Genomic DNA, 18260 nt, shown 5'->3' on the forward strand with positions numbered 1-18260 from the left:
AACCATTCACAATAATTGATCTGTTCATTACGAGTTCAGTCTTTGTTCATGCTTTATTAGGGCTAATTAAGATGTAATTATTATAAAGCTGATTCAAACTTTCTTGGAGCACGCCGTTATTAATGATTCAGGGAAGATGCCATCTTTTAATAAACTGAGTCGATTCTCCTCCATTCCTCATGATGACACTGGGAGCGTGATAAACAGCCAAACAGCACTGTCTGTACAGCAGGGTTCAGTGACTGTCAAAGCCTTAGATGTGTCTCTGACGGTTCCTGAAATAACAAGTCTTACCTCGAGCTGTTGCATCTCCATTAACAAACAGAATAGTTCAAAGTGTAAGGGTAATACAGTTTTACTATGCTATAAGGTGGTACTGTTAGCAACATTTTAGAATTAAAGTTTGACATTTTTAACTTTACACGCTTCTCTATAGTTCAAAACTTACTCATGTTTCATGCATGTGCCCCTATTTTTTATTAGAGATTACTAAATGAGTTTGATTCATATGCCATACTTCAAACTTTTGATCACATTTGATAAGGAGCTAGAGTAAATTCAACCTGGTATATAGATAGATATAACCACGCTCCTATCTACCTCACCTCTTTACCTGCTCCTCAGCCTTCATCACAGTCCTATTAGTCCTCCCCGCGCCTTCTCTTCATCTAATCGGCTCCCAGTCTGCCCAATTTAAACCCCCATCGCCAATGCACGGCAGCTTCAGTCTGTGCCACGCCCCATCTCCTTTCCCACAATCCCTCGGCGTCACATCATCTCATCGTCTCCTTCACTCACCTCCGTTTCACGTTTACCACCTCCAGAGTCCAGGCCCTGGGGATAAGACATGTCCTAAACGTCATCTAACTGGTCACGCTCTTCGCCGCAATGTGTTTCATCAGGGTCTGAGCGCCAAAGATAACTCACTCGGTCAATAAAGCTACTACTAAAACCTTTCTTTTCTTTTGTAGTCAAGTCCACTCTCACCTTGTTTGAGCATTATTAAACATTATCAAAGGGAAACTACTGCATATAGCCCACAAATTACAAATTAACACCATCTTTTTTCTCATGTCTAAAGATATTTCATTTTTTTCTTGTTTTAGACACTGACCGTGAGAAGAAAGATTGACCAGCTGAGGGGCAGACAATCAACCTCATCTGACAGCCAGCAAACTGTGCGGACCCCCAGAGCCCACGTACAGGGCAGCTCTGGCACCAACCAGGGCAAAAGAGCAAAACCAGTTACCCACCACGCTCACATCCCACTTTTCTTTGCCTTTTCTCTTGATTCAAACATTAGACTCACCCCCAAAACAATGTATGTATATGTATCTATGTATTAATGTACATACTGAACCTATAGGACTTGAACATATCAACCAGACGATGAGCCATACCTCACTGTGTGTTAGCCATTTACCATTAACTGCTGTGTGTCTGAGAGAGAGAGAATACTAGGTCTTTTTGATTTCAGTCTGCAATAACATCTTCAATTCAATACATAACATCAGATTTTGTTTTTACAAGTTTGACAGTATAAAAAATAATACCTGTACACGCAGTGAATTATATGAGGTCTGACTTCTCCATAGCGCTGGATAGAGGTGCACTATGTCACTTTTCTGGCGGAGAGTACGCCACTTGCTTGTCTCTATGGAGATGTTATTGCTTTGCCAGGAATGTTTCACAGTACGGGATTAAACTGACATATCTTATATCAGATATCAGCATATTTTCAATGTGTTTTATCTTGAAAGAGCTCACCTCTCCACAGATCTGACCTGTAAATTAGCTTGGTGGTGTCACTTGCTTGTCTCTATACAGAAAGAAAAGTTTAACGCCATGCTGTGGAACATTCCAGGCAAGTTTCGGACCCCTCAACCAGAAAAGTTACATAGTGCACCCTTAAATAACCAAACTGAGTCAGATTAGTTCTCTAATCTAACATTAATTTAAGTCATCCTGAAATGTGCAATACCAGAAGTTGTTTTAAAAATGCTTACAGTGTTGAATTGTTTTGTAAGAATATTGTTTTAACAAAGATACTGGCCATCAGCTTCACAAGATGAGTCTCAAAAAATACTATTCTCTCTTAAAAAACTTGCATCTTTAACACATAAATATATCAAACATGACTTATACATTATCAATACATAGACCAAAAGAATGAAAACTGGCTAACCAACTATATCTGCATTTGACTGAGGTTATAATTGGGTTTTCTCAACTTCTTTAACAGTGATATAACTCTGATCCAATTAAAAACAAACTACTTTTGTCCATTCTCAAACCTAAACAGCACCCACCACCATTGCAACTACTCTTCCTTCCTTCATTTTGGGCCAGTGCATGCCAGAAAATTGCTTTTACTTCAACATATACATGAATTTCTTTGCTTTTTGCTTCTGTCTCCAACCAGATTGTCTCTACAAAAGGAATCTGCCTTATTTCTTATCAAGGGCGGTGGTCCAAGTATGAAATCTTAGATACATGCAGATGATTTGTAATTGTATTCATAATGGCTAATACCTACTGTTAATCATTTCTTTTTCCTGAATTTGAAACGTTTTCTTTTCAACGTTGGTATGATTCCTATATTATTTTGAGTGGTGCCATAGTAACGATTGGATAAATGACAGTTCTATGAAAAGATGCCTTCATAGTTTGATGTTTGCTTTGCTAAACTATAAGAGAAACGCCTATTAAAGATATAAGGTGAAACACAAGTCTCCATGTCCTTTGTGTATTGATGTGAAGTTTTGAATATGCATGAGCTGCTTTTCATTTATCCCACACAAAGAGGAGAGCAAAAATAATCTCGCCCAAACAAATGCAAACAAGAATAGAATAAAAAGTGAAAGAATTATCAATACGGTAAGTAATGATTAGTATGCAGCGCTATGAGCAGATTCTGGCATTAACACTGAATTGATTAAACACAAAAGACAAACACAAAAAGACGAAGAGGTAACAGAAGCGACTGCCAAAAACTCAACTTTTGACAATTTATTCTATTCTGGGCATCACTGCTTGGAAATTGGATTGTTCTTAGATGTACCAATCATGATAATAATGAGCCGACATTTGGTTGAAAATAAAATTTGTGCACAGTAACAGTTGCTGGACAACAATGTGTTAGCTTTTCATTTCCAAACTGTTCCCCAGTGATGCGTATTACATTTCTTTTAAGAAGTTCAACTCAAAATAATCTGGATTTGATAGAAATAAGATGAATATGTCATTGCCCTAGCGTCTACAAAAAGTCCATTGTAGCTACTTTTTTTGCCATTGTGTAGGCGTCTGAACTGGGATCTAAGTGGCCAGTGCCTCTACATTCAAGACAAACAGATTTACAAAAAACTAGAATATGCGTGTCTTCTTTGAAACTTATGAATAAGACTTGTATTGTACCTTTTGCCAAATGTCTCAACCTCCATCTCTCTCCATTTCACACTATAGCTCGCCTGTAAAATACAAACCAAAAAAAACAAAAACGTGTTGGTTCACTTACGTTTTAAAATCCTGAGATTATAAATAGTCATAATCATGGTCACATTTTTTTTTATATCGCTTTCCCACCTTCAAAGCGCTTTACATCAAGGAACCACTCACCCATTCACACACACACTCATACACCTGTGTACGCAGACACTGAGGGCGAGGTGGGTTAAGTGTCTTGCCCAAGGACACACCTACAGGATTCATTTGTGGAAGCTGGAATTGCACCGCCAACCTGTGGGTCAGTGGATCTAACTGTTCAACCAATGATGTTTACGTCAAGAGCAGGATTCGAACACCCAGCGTTTGGATCAGTGGACAAACACCCCAATAAGTATCCTAATTCATGTTTTACAGATTTTTCACATATGATAAACCAAATAGTGATTTATATAGCTAATATATTGGCATATTTAGAGGTGCACTGTGGCTCAGTACTTCTCCATTGGTCAGGTTAATCATAACAGCTGATATTGGGTCATTAAAAAGGAGAAAACAGGGACAAGTGCAGTGAATAATCAACAAGCAAGATCACAATACACACATAGATCCTTTGCCTCAAATGAAACCACAATGACAACTTGTGCATTTTAAAGTTTAAAATTCAACCGCTGGTGCCCAAGTTCAAATTGATTGAAACGAACCAACAGGTGTCCAATATGCCTAGCTTCATCTGACTAAAAAACAAATTTAACTTCAGAGGCGCCATGTTTATGTCCCATTTACCTCTGGCTCACTGGGCGCATGGCGGAGAGTCTGTCATTGGAATAGAGACACTTTAAATTTTAATAGCTTCATTTAAATGTTGCATGTGCAGCCGAGGGTCCCCTGCACTGTCAGGGGAGAGACGTCTCGCTGCTATTACACCAGCTCTTTGGCATACAAAATGTTTCACTCTCACATAAAGCACCCAGTCCTCCGTCGCAGCCTGCCAACCCGCTTTACATTTAATGTGGGGTTTCTTACAAATCCTTACATGTTGTTTTGCTCATGTCCTACTCCGCGACACTGGTTTTCTATCCATCTTTGTCTTGTGTCCCAGTTTTTGTCATGCGCAATCTCACTTCATGTTGAATACTCTTTATGCAGTGATATAAAACATAAATGAAAGATGGGTAAATCGCAAAGTACTGTACATGTTCCCCAGAAACCTAAAACATAGGCTGCATATGTTCCTCAGCTATGCGGTTCTGACGTTACCTAGCTCCTGATTTGGAGATGGGTTCCCGGGTATTAAAAGATGGGTCAAATGCAAAAGACACATTTCCCTACAAGGACAGTAAAGTTTACCATTTTATTATTTCAATACACAACAAAAACATTATATAAAATAAAAACAGTGGGGTCTGAAATTGTATGATATTGTTTTTTACTACCTTCAAGGCACTTTACATCAAGGAACCACTCACCCATTCATACACACATTCACACACCAGTGTACGCAGACACTAAGGGTGAGAAGCGGTAAGTGTCTTGCCTCGGGACACAATGACAGTCTTCATTTGTGGAACTTGGACTCGCACTGCCAGTCTCCCACTCTACCCATGATGTCTGTGCGGGGAGGGGGATACGAACTTGCCGACCTTTTGATAAGAGGATGAGGACACTACCAGCTCAGCTCCAGCCACCCAAGGTAACAATTCAAAAAAGTATAGTATGCACCAGATTTCTAACCTGCCGCAAGTGCAACTATCAACACACTGTTGACTGTTGAAGGCAATTTGAGTGTTGCGTGTGTTGCTCAAAGGCATAACAAAAGCTGGTTTGATTGTCAACTTGCTGCTTAATCTACCACCTACCAAGCGGCCAACAGCTGTCTTCTTCTGTCACTTGTTTTATCGTTGTATTATCTCCCTCATATCTTTACGTAGGCTTGAACATAAACACTTTACATGAGTAGTTTTGATTGACCTGTGTGCATGAGCATGTTCCTGTCTGTTACCTTTTATCAGGCAGCTCTGGGCAGATATGACGCGCTCCGTTTATTCCATTTTCCAGATGAAAGCTTTGCAGACTTCTTCTTATTCCAACACAAGTCACCATACTTTCACTCTGAAGTTTTCTCTCTCCCTCCTCCATCATCTGTCTTTCTATGTTTCTCACTGCATGTTTTTTCCTCTGTCAATATATCTCCGCTCTCTTCCTCCATCTTTTTTCCCTGTCTAGTTTTGTCTTTCTCCATGTCTATCCCAGTTTTTTGTTGTCTATCTATCTCCCTCTCTCTCTTTCTACCCCTGCCCGTCTCTCACTACATAAAGTTTTTTTTTCAGTTCAGTCTTTCTTTAAGTCTCTCTCTCTTTCTTTCTATCTGTCTCTCACCACATGTTTTCCCTCTGTCAATATATCTCATCGCTCTTCCGCTCTCTCCTTATTTCTCACTATATATTTTTTTCTCCTCTATCTAGTTTTGTCTTTGTCCATGTCTATCCTAGTTTTTGCTCTCTATTTCTCTCTTTTTCTGTCTCTCACTACAGAGTTTTTTCTTTCAGTTCTGTCTTATTTCTCTAAGTCTCTCTCAAGTTTTTCCCTCTCTCTTTCTCTCTCTCTCTCTCTCTCTCTCTCTCTCCCCTCTCTTTCTTTCCTTGTCTCTCTCTGGTTCTCTCTCTCCTCTCTCCCTCTCTGGTTCTCTCTCACCATCTCTCTCACTCTCTGTTTCTCTCCCCCCCTTTCTCTCTAGTTCTCTCTCTCCTCTCTCCCTTATCTCTCTCTCTCTCACTCTCCCTGGTTCTCTCTCTCTCTCTGGTTTTCTCTCTCTCTGTTTCTCTCTCTCTCTCTCTCTCTGGTTGTCTCTCACCATCTCTCTCACTCACTGTTTCTCTCTCTCTAGTTCTCTCTCTCCTCTCTCTCTCTCTCACTTTTTTCCCTCTATTATCCCTCTTTTATCTTTCTCCATCTCTATAGCTCTGAACCCCCCTTCTCACTGCAGCTTTCTCTCTCGCTCTCTCTCTTTCTCCCTCTTCTTTTTTCCCCTCATTCATCGCCAAACCTGCACAACCCTATGACGCCTGTTAAGACAAATTGGGTGGAAGTAATTTCTATCTCTAACCCTTTAAATCCCGACTTTGGATAAGCCGTTTTACCAAAGAAAACGCCGTGCGCATGTCCGTCATTTAAATGGAACCAGTCCCACATAAACCGTCTAATTGGGAGGAAAATTGATGTTGTTCATTATGGATGCCATGTCTTCAAAGCAGCAGCGTTGAAAGGAAATTGACTTGTGCAGTGGGCCCATGCTAGCTTTGAACAAGAAAGCGTCGATTAAAAGTCTGCTAACTCAAATCACATGCAAATCCGGTTTGTTTATTGAACAAAATAAATAAAATTAAGTTGAATTAAATTTAAGAACAAATCAAACTAAATTCCTGCTGGCCTCTTGCGACACCAGATTACAAGACAAAGGATTAACGCTAAAATAATTCTTTCTCTAGCTGTCTTGTTTGTTTGATTATCCAAAGTCTTAATAAGGCTAATCAGGTGCAAGCAAATCTGAGCTGTTGTTGCAAAAATATCTTTATTGAAGGAACTGAAAGATCACTGTCATAATTATTTCTGTGTCTTTGTCAGGGCTGCCTCTATTGACTCTTGCTACAATTCAAACAAACTGTCTCCTTCAATTTACTGGCTTGTTGTTTTTAATTTGGCTTAAAAGACTGATGGGCCCAAAGTGGTGCCTTGGGGATTGCCTGCTACAAAAGAAAAAAAGTCTACTACAGTTTATGAAGAATACAGTGTTAGTATCTAGAGGGATTGTGGAAATTTTGATCCTTTGTCATACATTTGAATTGCATTTGTATATAAACGTTAGGGCCATTTTTCCTCTTAAACAAATTTTGGGTTTGATAATTTGTTTAAAATGCAAAAGTCTCTATCACTGCCTGTTTCACTGGCTACAACATTGTAAATAATTAATAAACGCAAATAAATAGCATTGTATTAAAGTGTACGGAGCTTACGTCGAAAACTTTGTTACTCGTCAGACATTCTGTTGATGTTATGTGATTTGACAGTGGGCAACCCGAAGTTCTAAGTTTAAGAGGTTCCCAAACTCAGCTCATTTTTCACAAGCGAGCAAACTGCCAGCATCGATTCTTCAGCCTCTCTACCACTTACAAAGTTACTTCAGAACACCTTCAAAAACTCGTCAACATCTTTGTGTTTTTGAGTGCAACAGGTGGATATGTTTTTCACGTTATTGTTCACGACAGGTTGATTTAGCGCAAGTCCTGTTTTCAGCATTTCAGCGTTTAACACACAGTATTACACACAATTTATCTGCAATTTCTCAAATATGTTTTTTCTTTTGTGAGATTTAGAAGACACATTTTGGGGAAGGGTTTAGGGAATGTCTTAGCAGCAAATTAAATCAACAGTCAGAATGAATATGAACTATGAATCTAGTGTGGTCTTCATTGAGTTGACAGAAAACTATATGAAAACTGTAGCCCTGTTTGACACTATTGTAACTATAATAAACTAGTCCTTCAGATTTAGACTGGTTCTGTTACATTTAAACTTTTGAAGAGGCCCATCAAGGACACAGGCCCAACAGGTTGATGTGCAAATCAGACCAAGATTAGCATATTCCAGCTTTAGAAAATTGTCACGAATTCATCCGAAAATGTTATTATAATTAATTTTCTCAGTATAGAACTATACTTCTGCAGACATCCAACTAAAAAAGTGGTGCTCAGTCTTTTCACACAACCACCACTAGTTTGGGCTTTCCAAGTAAAGATCTAAACCAGTTCTATAACAGGACCAAGTCAGGTCTATTTTGCACTCAAACAAGTTTAAAATAGAGCTACAACTTGATGTAAGTAGTTCTAAATGAGGGCTAACACAAATAAGATAAAAGATTTGAATAAAATAGATTTTAAATTGAACAAATTTAGAATTGCAGAGGAACTCCTATCACCAGAAGATGCCCGTGTACCATCCTTGATCTAATGCAAATTCTATTTATATGCTATTTTGTGGTATGGTACATAGCATATTTTTCAGATATATGCATAATAATACTGGAGATCTCTTAATGGACAGGAGTCAGAATTGGACCATTGGATGGACGTTGACGACATTTCCACAGACTAGGTGATCTACAAGTCCCGGTGTCTTCCTTAATCAAACCCTGCACTAAGTATGCACAAATCCCACTGTCTGACCCAGAAGTGCTATCAGTCTTCTGTAACAAGACTCACGAAGGAGAGTCTCTGATCGATCAAATAGGTCATCAAGGTCGTCAGCCATTACATGAAAACCAAGTGCTCCTCCCAAAACAGTGAGACACCAATGGACTCCAGGCTGTGAACTGTGAGATTCAGATGTTGCCAGATACAAACACGAGGTGAACCCACCTCTGCCCACAGGCACTGAGGGGAGGACAGGTCATTCAGAAATCCTTGAAGACATTACCTGCTCAACACTTTTGAAAACTGCAGCAGCCAGCCCTGCTGAGTTAGTACTGCTTGAGCTTTTAAACTTACTCTTTTTGCCAGAAGATTATTCTAATGATTTGATTAGTTGTATGGTGTTAGTGTAGTGGCTCTTGTCACTATTGTGCTTGTGTCTGCTATATAGTTATAATCTATGACACCTATGGATCATTATGTTATAATCTGCACATTTTAAATCGCAATATTCATCTAACCTGAATTAATAAAAAACAAATCGCTGACTTCCGCATTAGAAAACGTAAACGTCATCACAACAAAGAGCAGCTGTTGGCAACTCGGATGGACAGCTGCAGATCACGCCAGTTGTTAGTGAATTTTTTTTTTATCATTATTTTACTCAGATATGTATTTTGATTGATTCATGCTCAGAAAAGTTTGTGCATGTTTGCACAATGCTGTATTGTCCTGCATTTGAGGCGTGAGTGCTCAGAAAATTTCAGTTTTCAACTACCTATCTCCATCTACTGCTATTGTGATTATTCAAAAATTCAGACTCTGGGTCTTATGCTGTGTTCATGTGGTCCTTGGAAAAAATAATAATTCTGAGTTGCAAAATGCAGCTCATTCATGCTCAAGAAAGAAAAACAACTTCAAAACTCAGGCTAAAACCTTCTGCCCAACTTCCGCACCTGACCTGCACCTGCTCTGTGCAGCTGATTTGTCAATTGTGTCATTTTAGCTCTTTGACTAATAGTTATTAGATTTAGCAGTTAACTGTCCTCATCCGCATCATAAGAGCAGCAGATCTGCTCAAGAAAGACCTGACACTACAACTGTTTAATTACCATTGCCACCTTAACTAGCTAAAGTAAACTAATAACCAACTCTTACTGGTTAGTTCTTTTAAATGCTCTTAATGAGTGGAGTCATTTTATTGATGGTGACATCACAATCCCGACTTTCTGAGATAAAAGCTCATGATATCTCATTTTGGAAACCCGAGTTCCCAAGGACCACAGAATGCAGCAGTACATGCAGGGTGGTTTACAATGAACAATCATGAGATTCATTGAAAACTGTTAAACACTATAAAAAAAGAAAAAAAGTGAAAATCATCTTTTGAGACATAATCACATGATAGAACACACAACATCACAATCTACTTCACATAGACATACAGTGTTATATTAAAGCAAAAAATACTGTGAAGCATAACTTAACTTTGCCATTGCTTGTGTTAAACCGACTGACCAGGAACAGAAGCAAACGCTGCATTTCAGGAAACTGGGAGGTTGGATATTATCCAGTTGAACGTTACGAATTGCGACCTCAGAGCGTTCCAGCTGAAATAACTTGCATGTAGACAATATGGCTTTGCTAATCCAAAGGCTAAATAAATGTAAACATTTAAAAGTCTGGAACATAGTAAAGTACAAAGTTGTATTTAACATATGTCAGGAGTCATCACATTTTTTTTTTTATATTTGGGTCCCATTTTTAATTTGTTCATGTTTTCGTCTTAACTTTTGCACTTCAGACCTTGGCAATTCTCACATTGGCTCGGGCCTAATAACAGTGGAAGATGCAGAAAAAGGATGGTGTTAAAAATTCAAACAAAGAAATTGAGAAAATAAACAATGTATCTTGTTGAATTATGTTGAGGATTCATGCATAAATCTATTGTTTTCTTTTTGCAAGAGGAACAGGAAAAGTGATTGAAATAGTCACTCTGGAACAGCAGAAGCCAGGGTCCAACACTAGAAACTGGAAAATAACTATTGTAGGAATTGGTTCAAGTCCAAACACTTGGGTTTAGGACATGTCTATAATATACTTTTTCCCTTTATAAAAAAAAAAAAAGATTAATTTTAGACCGGGTCCCTGCAGACACATGTAACCATATTTGGGAAAGGCAGGGATTCAAAATTACAGCGTCTGTTTTAATATTTGGTCCATTACATTTCCATTTGTTCATGTCTCTTTCATCTTGATTTTTGCATTTTTATGGCTCTAAACACAAGTTTAAGCTCCTTTCCAGGCAAGAGCCTAATAACAATGGTAGCTTCAACAAAAATTATGCTGCTAAACAAATGTAATAGAGATAACATATTGTTTTACTAACAGGGTCTGTTGTTGTTGAATTATTATTGATTTTTGCATAAATCTACTCTCCTATGTCTCAGGAGGATAGGGTCAGACTGGAGCCAAAACTAAGGCAGGGTTTTGGTCTGGATAGTGCTTCCTGTGTACCTCAGGTCCAACCAACGATGCAACAGCCTTGTCTGCCAATGTCTGAGCCAAGAGAGCAGCAGAAATACACAGCCAAACCATGCTCAAGTAGAGTATCATAGTAGTAGATTTTCAACAGTGAAATTACTACATTGGTTGACTTATATGTTTTTATTGCAGTATGTGCCTCAGAAGCACGCTCCAGTCAGTCCTCGTCCTATGCCCTCTGTAGCCCCTCAGAGGGCTTTATGTAACTTTATGTAACAGTTATATAAAGAATATAATACTTTTAAATAGTTTGAGCAATTTTATTTCTTAATATATTCAAATATTTCCAATTGGTACACAAACACCTTCACTTTCACACTCATTCAGGCAAAGTGGGTGAAGTTCCTTGCCCAAAGATACAACCATAGTATGAATCAAGAGCCACTCCCACCCCAGTACAGCATAGTCAAAGAAGCAGTGGCAACATTTCTAGTGTACATTTTTTGTAAAAGTATTAGTTAAACATATTGTTAAACTTTATTTAAAATAGGCCATGCATCTGTGTGTCTATTTATATGCACAAAATTTATGCATGAATCTATGGTCTTCCTTCTGCGGCAGAACGCTGTGCCACAGGAGGATGAGGTCAGAATGGTTAAAAACTAAAAACGCCTTACCATCAGGACAGTGTACCACAGATCCAAACAACAATGCAACAGCCTGGTCTGCCAATGTCTGACCCAAGAGAGCAGCAGAAATACACACAAGCCACGCTCAGGTAAAGAGTAGATGTAGAAGTAGCAGTAGTATAAACACACTTTTTAATTTAATTTACATGTTTACAGTAGTGTAAATAAAATAAATTCACTAGCAAGGACCACGCCACAACAATAGTATATGATAAAGATATTTACTTATGATCTGGAAGTAAGTAAAGTATTGAAGAAGTGTATTTTCTGGATCCTAGGCAAGCAAACTGACCTAAAATCACACAAAAAGGACTACAAATGCATTTACAACACTTGTACACTGTTTATTAGCAAGCTGATTTAGTGTTTAGTCCCACTTTAACCATTGAGATGATAAAATACTACCCCATTTTCTTTACTACAAAAACAAAATGTCTAAAGATGTCTGTAGCTTTTAATTAATTGACATCCAAATGAGAGCAGAGCAAAATGGACCAGGGTTTTGGTCATTCAAGTCGAAACATGATTCAAATATAGGGTGTATTATCACATCAGGACAGTGGTGTCTTTGATAAGGCTAAGCAAATGTAAACAGATAGAATGGCTATTTTTACACTTAACAAGGTGAAACTTAGACAACAAAGTCCTGCACAGGTAAACGCATTATTAAATGGGGTGAAAGGAAACACATTTATGACCTTATAAAATAATCCATGTGGACAAATCGATTACGTTTATAGGGTCACACTGCTAGACACCGCGAATATTAACCGCTGGAGCTAATAGACAACTGCGAGTATTTTGTTACGGGTGGCCTGCCAACAAAGGCTGTTCATGAGCTACAGTTAATTTAACGTCATTAACTCATTGTCCCCATTATCCCATAGGTCAAAGCTTTTACACCACCTATCTAAAACTGCCTATACATTTGCCACTCCTTGCCTGCAATAAATGAAAACTAGAAATTTAAGCTTTAATTAAGTAAAGTAATGCACGCTCACTGGCCTTGTTAGCAAATCGTTTAAAATTCTGTTGTTATTCATCAGGCAAAAACCTCTAATGGAAGCAAATGAAATGCAGGGGGCGCAGAAATGTGGCGTAATGAAAATGGACAGTAATAAATGCACTTGACTTATTTTTGCAGCGACTTTGATAAGCTCATTAAAGCAAAATGTCACCTGGATGCTAGGTGCTTGACTAGCAGTGAATGAATTAGCCAAGCATGACTTGAAAATTTCTATGTATTTAGAAATATAAATCTGTGGCCTATATCAAAATTATATATGTACATTTGCACATCGAGAGGAGCCAGCTGAGGTGGCTTAGGCATCCGTTTCAGTGCCTCCTGGATGCTTCCCTGGGGAGGTGTTTGAGCATGTCCCACCGGGAGGAGGCCCCGGGGAAGACCCAGGAGACACTGGAGGGACTATGTCTCTCGGCTGGCCTGGGAACACCTTGGGGTCCCACCGGAGGAGCTGGAGAAACTGTCTGCGGCTAGTTAAGTCTGGGAGTCACTGCTTAGACTGCGGCCCGTGTGACCCAGCCCCGGATAAGCAGAAGAAAATTGATGGATATGATCAAATTCAGGTTGTTCTGAAGTAGTATTATACATTTTAAACTTTATAAACTTTTAAAGTTTATTTTCAAATGTAAAACTGTGATTTGAAAACATTTATTATAGATGTTATTGCTTGGCCTAAAATGGTCGACAGGCCATCAAAGTTATTTATCTAGGATCTATTCAGTGCATTTTTATTACTTTAAAAACACCTTGAAAAACATGCATTCTTACTGTGCGCAGACTCGCCTCCTCGTAGCTTTGACCTGTAACGTGTCCTGGTGGTGTCTATAGAGATGGATAAATTTGCTCTGGAACATTCTCGGCAAATAGTAGGCTAACCATAAAATAATAATTCTTAAATAACTGGATCTGCTCTGAAGACGCCTCAGTGTTCATATGCTGTCCATACACAGTTTACATTGGCAGTGATTTGACTGCATGTGTTCCCTGTGTGGTCATTATGTGTTTTGTAGCACTGAGACAACTAGCTGCACTAATCAGCAAAATGACTGTCTTAAGAGCCATTCAAATGAGTGTTGGCATCCGCGTCTGCCTGTGTGATTAGCTAAACCTCTCCAGACAACTTCCTGGCCGCATGCTAATAGCCAGTGCCAGTAAAGTTATCGCAAACTTAAACTGACAAATAAACTGAAATGCTACGCTCATACCGTAGCATTGAAACCTGCTATTTTGTACAACTGCGTGAAAGGCGTGGGGTATTAATTTGCTCCACTTTTCACATCACATTGTCACAGAAAGACGATAAGCCTGATTTCTCTGTCACAGTCATTTGGAGACAGTTACCGTAGCAACAGGATGTAGTAGGAGGACCTGCTTTTGCATCCACAATCAGGTGAAGCGCGTGTCTAATGGTGCATTCATGGGTGCATTCTTCAAAAACTCAGAAATAATTTGTTACTTGGTTAGTTACAGTGGTGGATGAAGTACTCAATTTTGTCACTTAGATAAAAGTACAGATACAGAGGTTAAAAAAAAAGTATCACATGAAGAAAATACAAAAAGTATGTAAAAATGTACTTAAAGAGTAAAAAGTAAATGTTTTTTTTCACACAAGTGTTGTTAATTTGTTAAAGTGTAAATGTAGAGATATTGATTTTAAATTTTGGTCAACAAGAACAATACAAACCAATTTTTTTAAATTTTTCTCAGGAATTTTGTTTGCTCAAATCCAATATTTGAACTCAAAAACTTTAGTCAAAATGTTTCGATGAACATGATAAAAAATAGCCTCTCAAATCAAATGGGAAGTACTTTTTACTTTTCAGTCCAGTTCAAAAATCTAGTAGAAAGTAGAAATACCTGGCTTAAATGTAGTAAAGTAAAACTAAAAATTATCCACTGTAAAAGTAAAGTAAAGTACAGATAGCTAAAAATTCTACTTAAATACAGTACTCTGCTACTTGTACTTTGTTACCTTCCACCACTGGGTACAGGCAGTATCAAATTATCTTTTTCATGGATTGAGCCGACCAGAAGACTACTGAACTGAATCTGGTTTGATGATCATTTCGTTGTATGTGCCACAGCTCTATAGCACCATCCATCCAGTCGACCTGGTGTGACAGAAAGCTCTAGTCACCTGTGGTAACCCCCGGCAAAAGAGCTACAGCTCAATGAAAAAGCAGCTAATATTATTCTCATAAAAACAAACCTCAGAAATGCAGATCTTTGTTCATTTATTTCACAGCCATCTTAAAGCTGGGCTACCCGACTTTATTCTTATAATTGAGTCCATTTAGTTTTTCCCCCAGCAGTGGTGGAAGAAGGTCTCAATTTTGTTAAGTAAAAGTGTCAAATGAAAAAACAACTAAAGTAAAAGCATTAAAGTACCTGTCTAAAAATGTAATTAAAGAGTAAATAGTTAAAAAGTTAGCCTTATAAGGCTCCAAATGTAGTGATTTCAATAAATATTTGTGCTGAATTTTGTTCAATAGAAACAACTGAATTGGTTGTTTTTATCTGTATATTTTTGTTTACTCAAACTATGAACTTGTTTAAACTTGTTAAAATTAAACCCCTCAGGCTTTTCAGCAGGTCTCAGACGATCATAAAAATACATTTCTGTCCAGTTAAAAAATTTAGCAGAGAAGAAAGTACAGATACCTTCTCTCAAATGTAGTGAAGTATCCACTTAAAAACATACTTAAAGTACGGATACCTAAATGTTTTACTCAAGTACAATACTTAACTACTTTTACTTGGTTACATTCAATCACTGCTATGAAGTATATTGTAAAAGTAACATTTACTGACAAAATTAGACTTCTCAGCATTGCATCTAATAAATCCGAACGTAAGAGCCGTTAGCAATGCTTGGATTATTTTCGTTTCACTCCTGCTTCACTTTGCCATAAGAAAAAAGATGGAGAAAATGAATGCCTGAGAATATTAACGATATGCCAAAGGGTTTGTGAGCTACATGAACAAGTTCGATTGATTTAAATACATAATTTCCTCTTTCGCGGATTGAAAATCAGGTAATGCACCTTTAAATTGATCCACGGACAATTATTCATTTTAGTGATTTAGCAGACATAACAAATCTAAGTAATAAAACAGAGAGATGTTGTTATGCCAATTGCCCAACTTCCCAAGAAAGACCGACTTAAACTGTCCATAGGCTCTATTTTCTGATCTATGGTATAATGTTGTTAACTCATCAAAAACAGAGTTGTGTTTTGTTTCATTCACCAATGTTTAAGACACAAATCTTGCATATTTAGGCTGAGTTCTTCTTTCAAATAGAAATGATATGATGTCACGTGGTAATACAGGAAGTGCTTCACTGTATTTTTAAATTCATTACACCGTCACCAGTATCATTTGGATGATTTCAGTCCTGGAATCTTTACTGAACTAAAGGTAAAAGGTAGATAACTTGAAAACTAGCACTTCATGACATCACAAGGTGGAAGAGAACATTTTCAGCTTTGGAGATGTAGAAAGACTAATAATAAAAGGTTATTCAAACATGTGTGAATGAAACAAAACAACTCCAGGTATGTTTTTGATGAGGAAACAACATTATAACATAGCTTAAAGCTCACAGGAATCCATTTACATTATACAGGACCTTTACATATGGGAAAGACCAGCAACTGATGTGTGAATATTATATAAGCGAATTGGCCAATCCCACTACTGTGCCCAATTTGCCTTCCTCCATTTGCTGTAAAAACGCACAAAAGGTTAACTTCTGATGAGTTCATTAGATGGGCATTTTAACGGCAGGAGATAAAAAGGAGAGGGACACTAATAGAGCTACACTAGACTTTTTATTTCACAGGTGAGGCGCACTGCTTCAAATAATGATGGCTCTAGGTTGGTGGGCCCTTTATTCAAATACAAGCCTGTTGTGATCATCCAAATAAGGCTGTTATGATTTAAAACCTGGCACTCTCTGTTGATTACACTTTTACAGTTAAATTTTGCACCTTAAGACAAGCTGCAGTTACCAAAAGTGAGAAACTGCGAAAAGGAGTGCGTCCCTTAAGAACACACTGATTATACTTGTATTTATTAATTCACTGATAAGGGTGCATGGCTTCTTCCCACCTAGATTCGTTATTATTTTCCAGCCAAAACCCCTGCTGCTTATAATAATGCATCATAAAATTTCCATAGCAAAATAGGCGTCAAGGTAGGCAGGAAATCACTTCAACTCAGCATGCAATTTAAATGTGCCATTTCACCAGCAATTCTTCAGCGGAGAGCAGGGAAGATGGATATGAGTCATCTCAGCCTGTGCAAGACCAAGAGAATAGACAGCGAAGAGGCACTCCAAAAACGTTGAGGTCGGCCGTGCGCGTGTCCCTAGCTTACACCTCTCATTCTAACTGCATTATGTTTTTCTCCATTATTAGTGCATTACAGAATTATCGCATATTTTAATGGTATTTTTAAGCAGTGTTGTTAAAATGCCCATAGGAAGTTGCATTGGAAATAGCTACGGAAAATGTCTGAAGCTATGTATGCTCATTATCCTCCAAGAATTTCAATAGTTTGGGAAAGAATTTTAATGGAAAGTTTGTATTTATGCGCTGTACAGTCTGTATTTCTAGTCCCTACAGTGGCCTTGCAGGGACATGAGAACATCTAACTCCAGCAGGAACATCAGACAGACTCTGAGCTCACCTTGCAAAGTTTACTGCTGAAAAAATCGTGTGCCATTTTTATAAATATTTTCGATAATTGGCAACAAATTTCATGCATTCAAAAAAACTTCCATAACCTTGGATGACTAAAATATTTCAAAAGAGTATAAGCATTTACATTTACAGCAGAATCCAAATTAAGCTACTCTAGAACAATAGTGTTAGTGTTTAAGCCAACAACAAAAACTGGAGGCCATCCCAGGTTTTAAAGCAATACTGTAACTTTCTGGTGGTGGCACTTCACCTGCATAAATCCATGGAAATATAAAGTTAAAACCATTCAACTGGATATAAGTAATTTTCATGTAATACTGTGGAATATTTTAGCTAATTGAACAGCATTTCAATGGAAACAAATAGGGCTTCTGAGTAAAGGAGTAGTGTAAGGACCATGTTTTTCAGCAAAACCATCAAAAAAAAACATGCTGTTATTTCAGCCACATTTTGGGGGAAGGTTTGCTAAAAGGTTACACAACTGGGCTTGAATATGAAATCCTTACCATGCGTAAAACTTATATGAGAAATGTCTACCAAGCAAAAGCAAATCTTTGACAGAATTTAAACTTTATAAACCCAAAGTTGTGTGCTTTAACTTTGTATTTTGTCTGTCAGTAGCACATATGTCTAAACCTAGGCATCATTTAGCTCCATTGTCAAACTCCCCGTTCTTTGATAAGGTGCTAACAGCTGAAACCACATGTGGCAGATGATTAAAATTACACCA

The 18260-nt window shown here is 38.0% G+C and overlaps 1 protein-coding gene across 2 annotated transcripts in view; it reads left to right on the top strand.

Annotated features, from left to right (window-relative positions):
• macrod2 (mono-ADP ribosylhydrolase 2) overlaps positions 1–18260 on the top strand; it is a 595671-nt gene that overhangs the window by 568983 nt on the left and 8428 nt on the right. Inside the window, exon 18 of one of the 2 annotated variants that reach the window (XM_033979597.2) lies at positions 1107–2718. In XM_033979597.2, coding sequence (XP_033835488.1) covers positions 1107–1132 — 26 coding nt within the window. In that variant the 3' untranslated portion in view covers positions 1133–2718. Of the gene's footprint in view, positions 1–1106; positions 2719–18260 lie in introns of those variants that run through there. The other variant, XM_055227511.1, reaches the window with a different exon arrangement.

This window comes from Periophthalmus magnuspinnatus, chromosome 15 (assembly GCF_009829125.3).
Source record: "Periophthalmus magnuspinnatus isolate fPerMag1 chromosome 15, fPerMag1.2.pri, whole genome shotgun sequence".
Taxonomy (NCBI): Eukaryota; Metazoa; Chordata; class Actinopteri; order Gobiiformes; family Gobiidae; genus Periophthalmus; species Periophthalmus magnuspinnatus.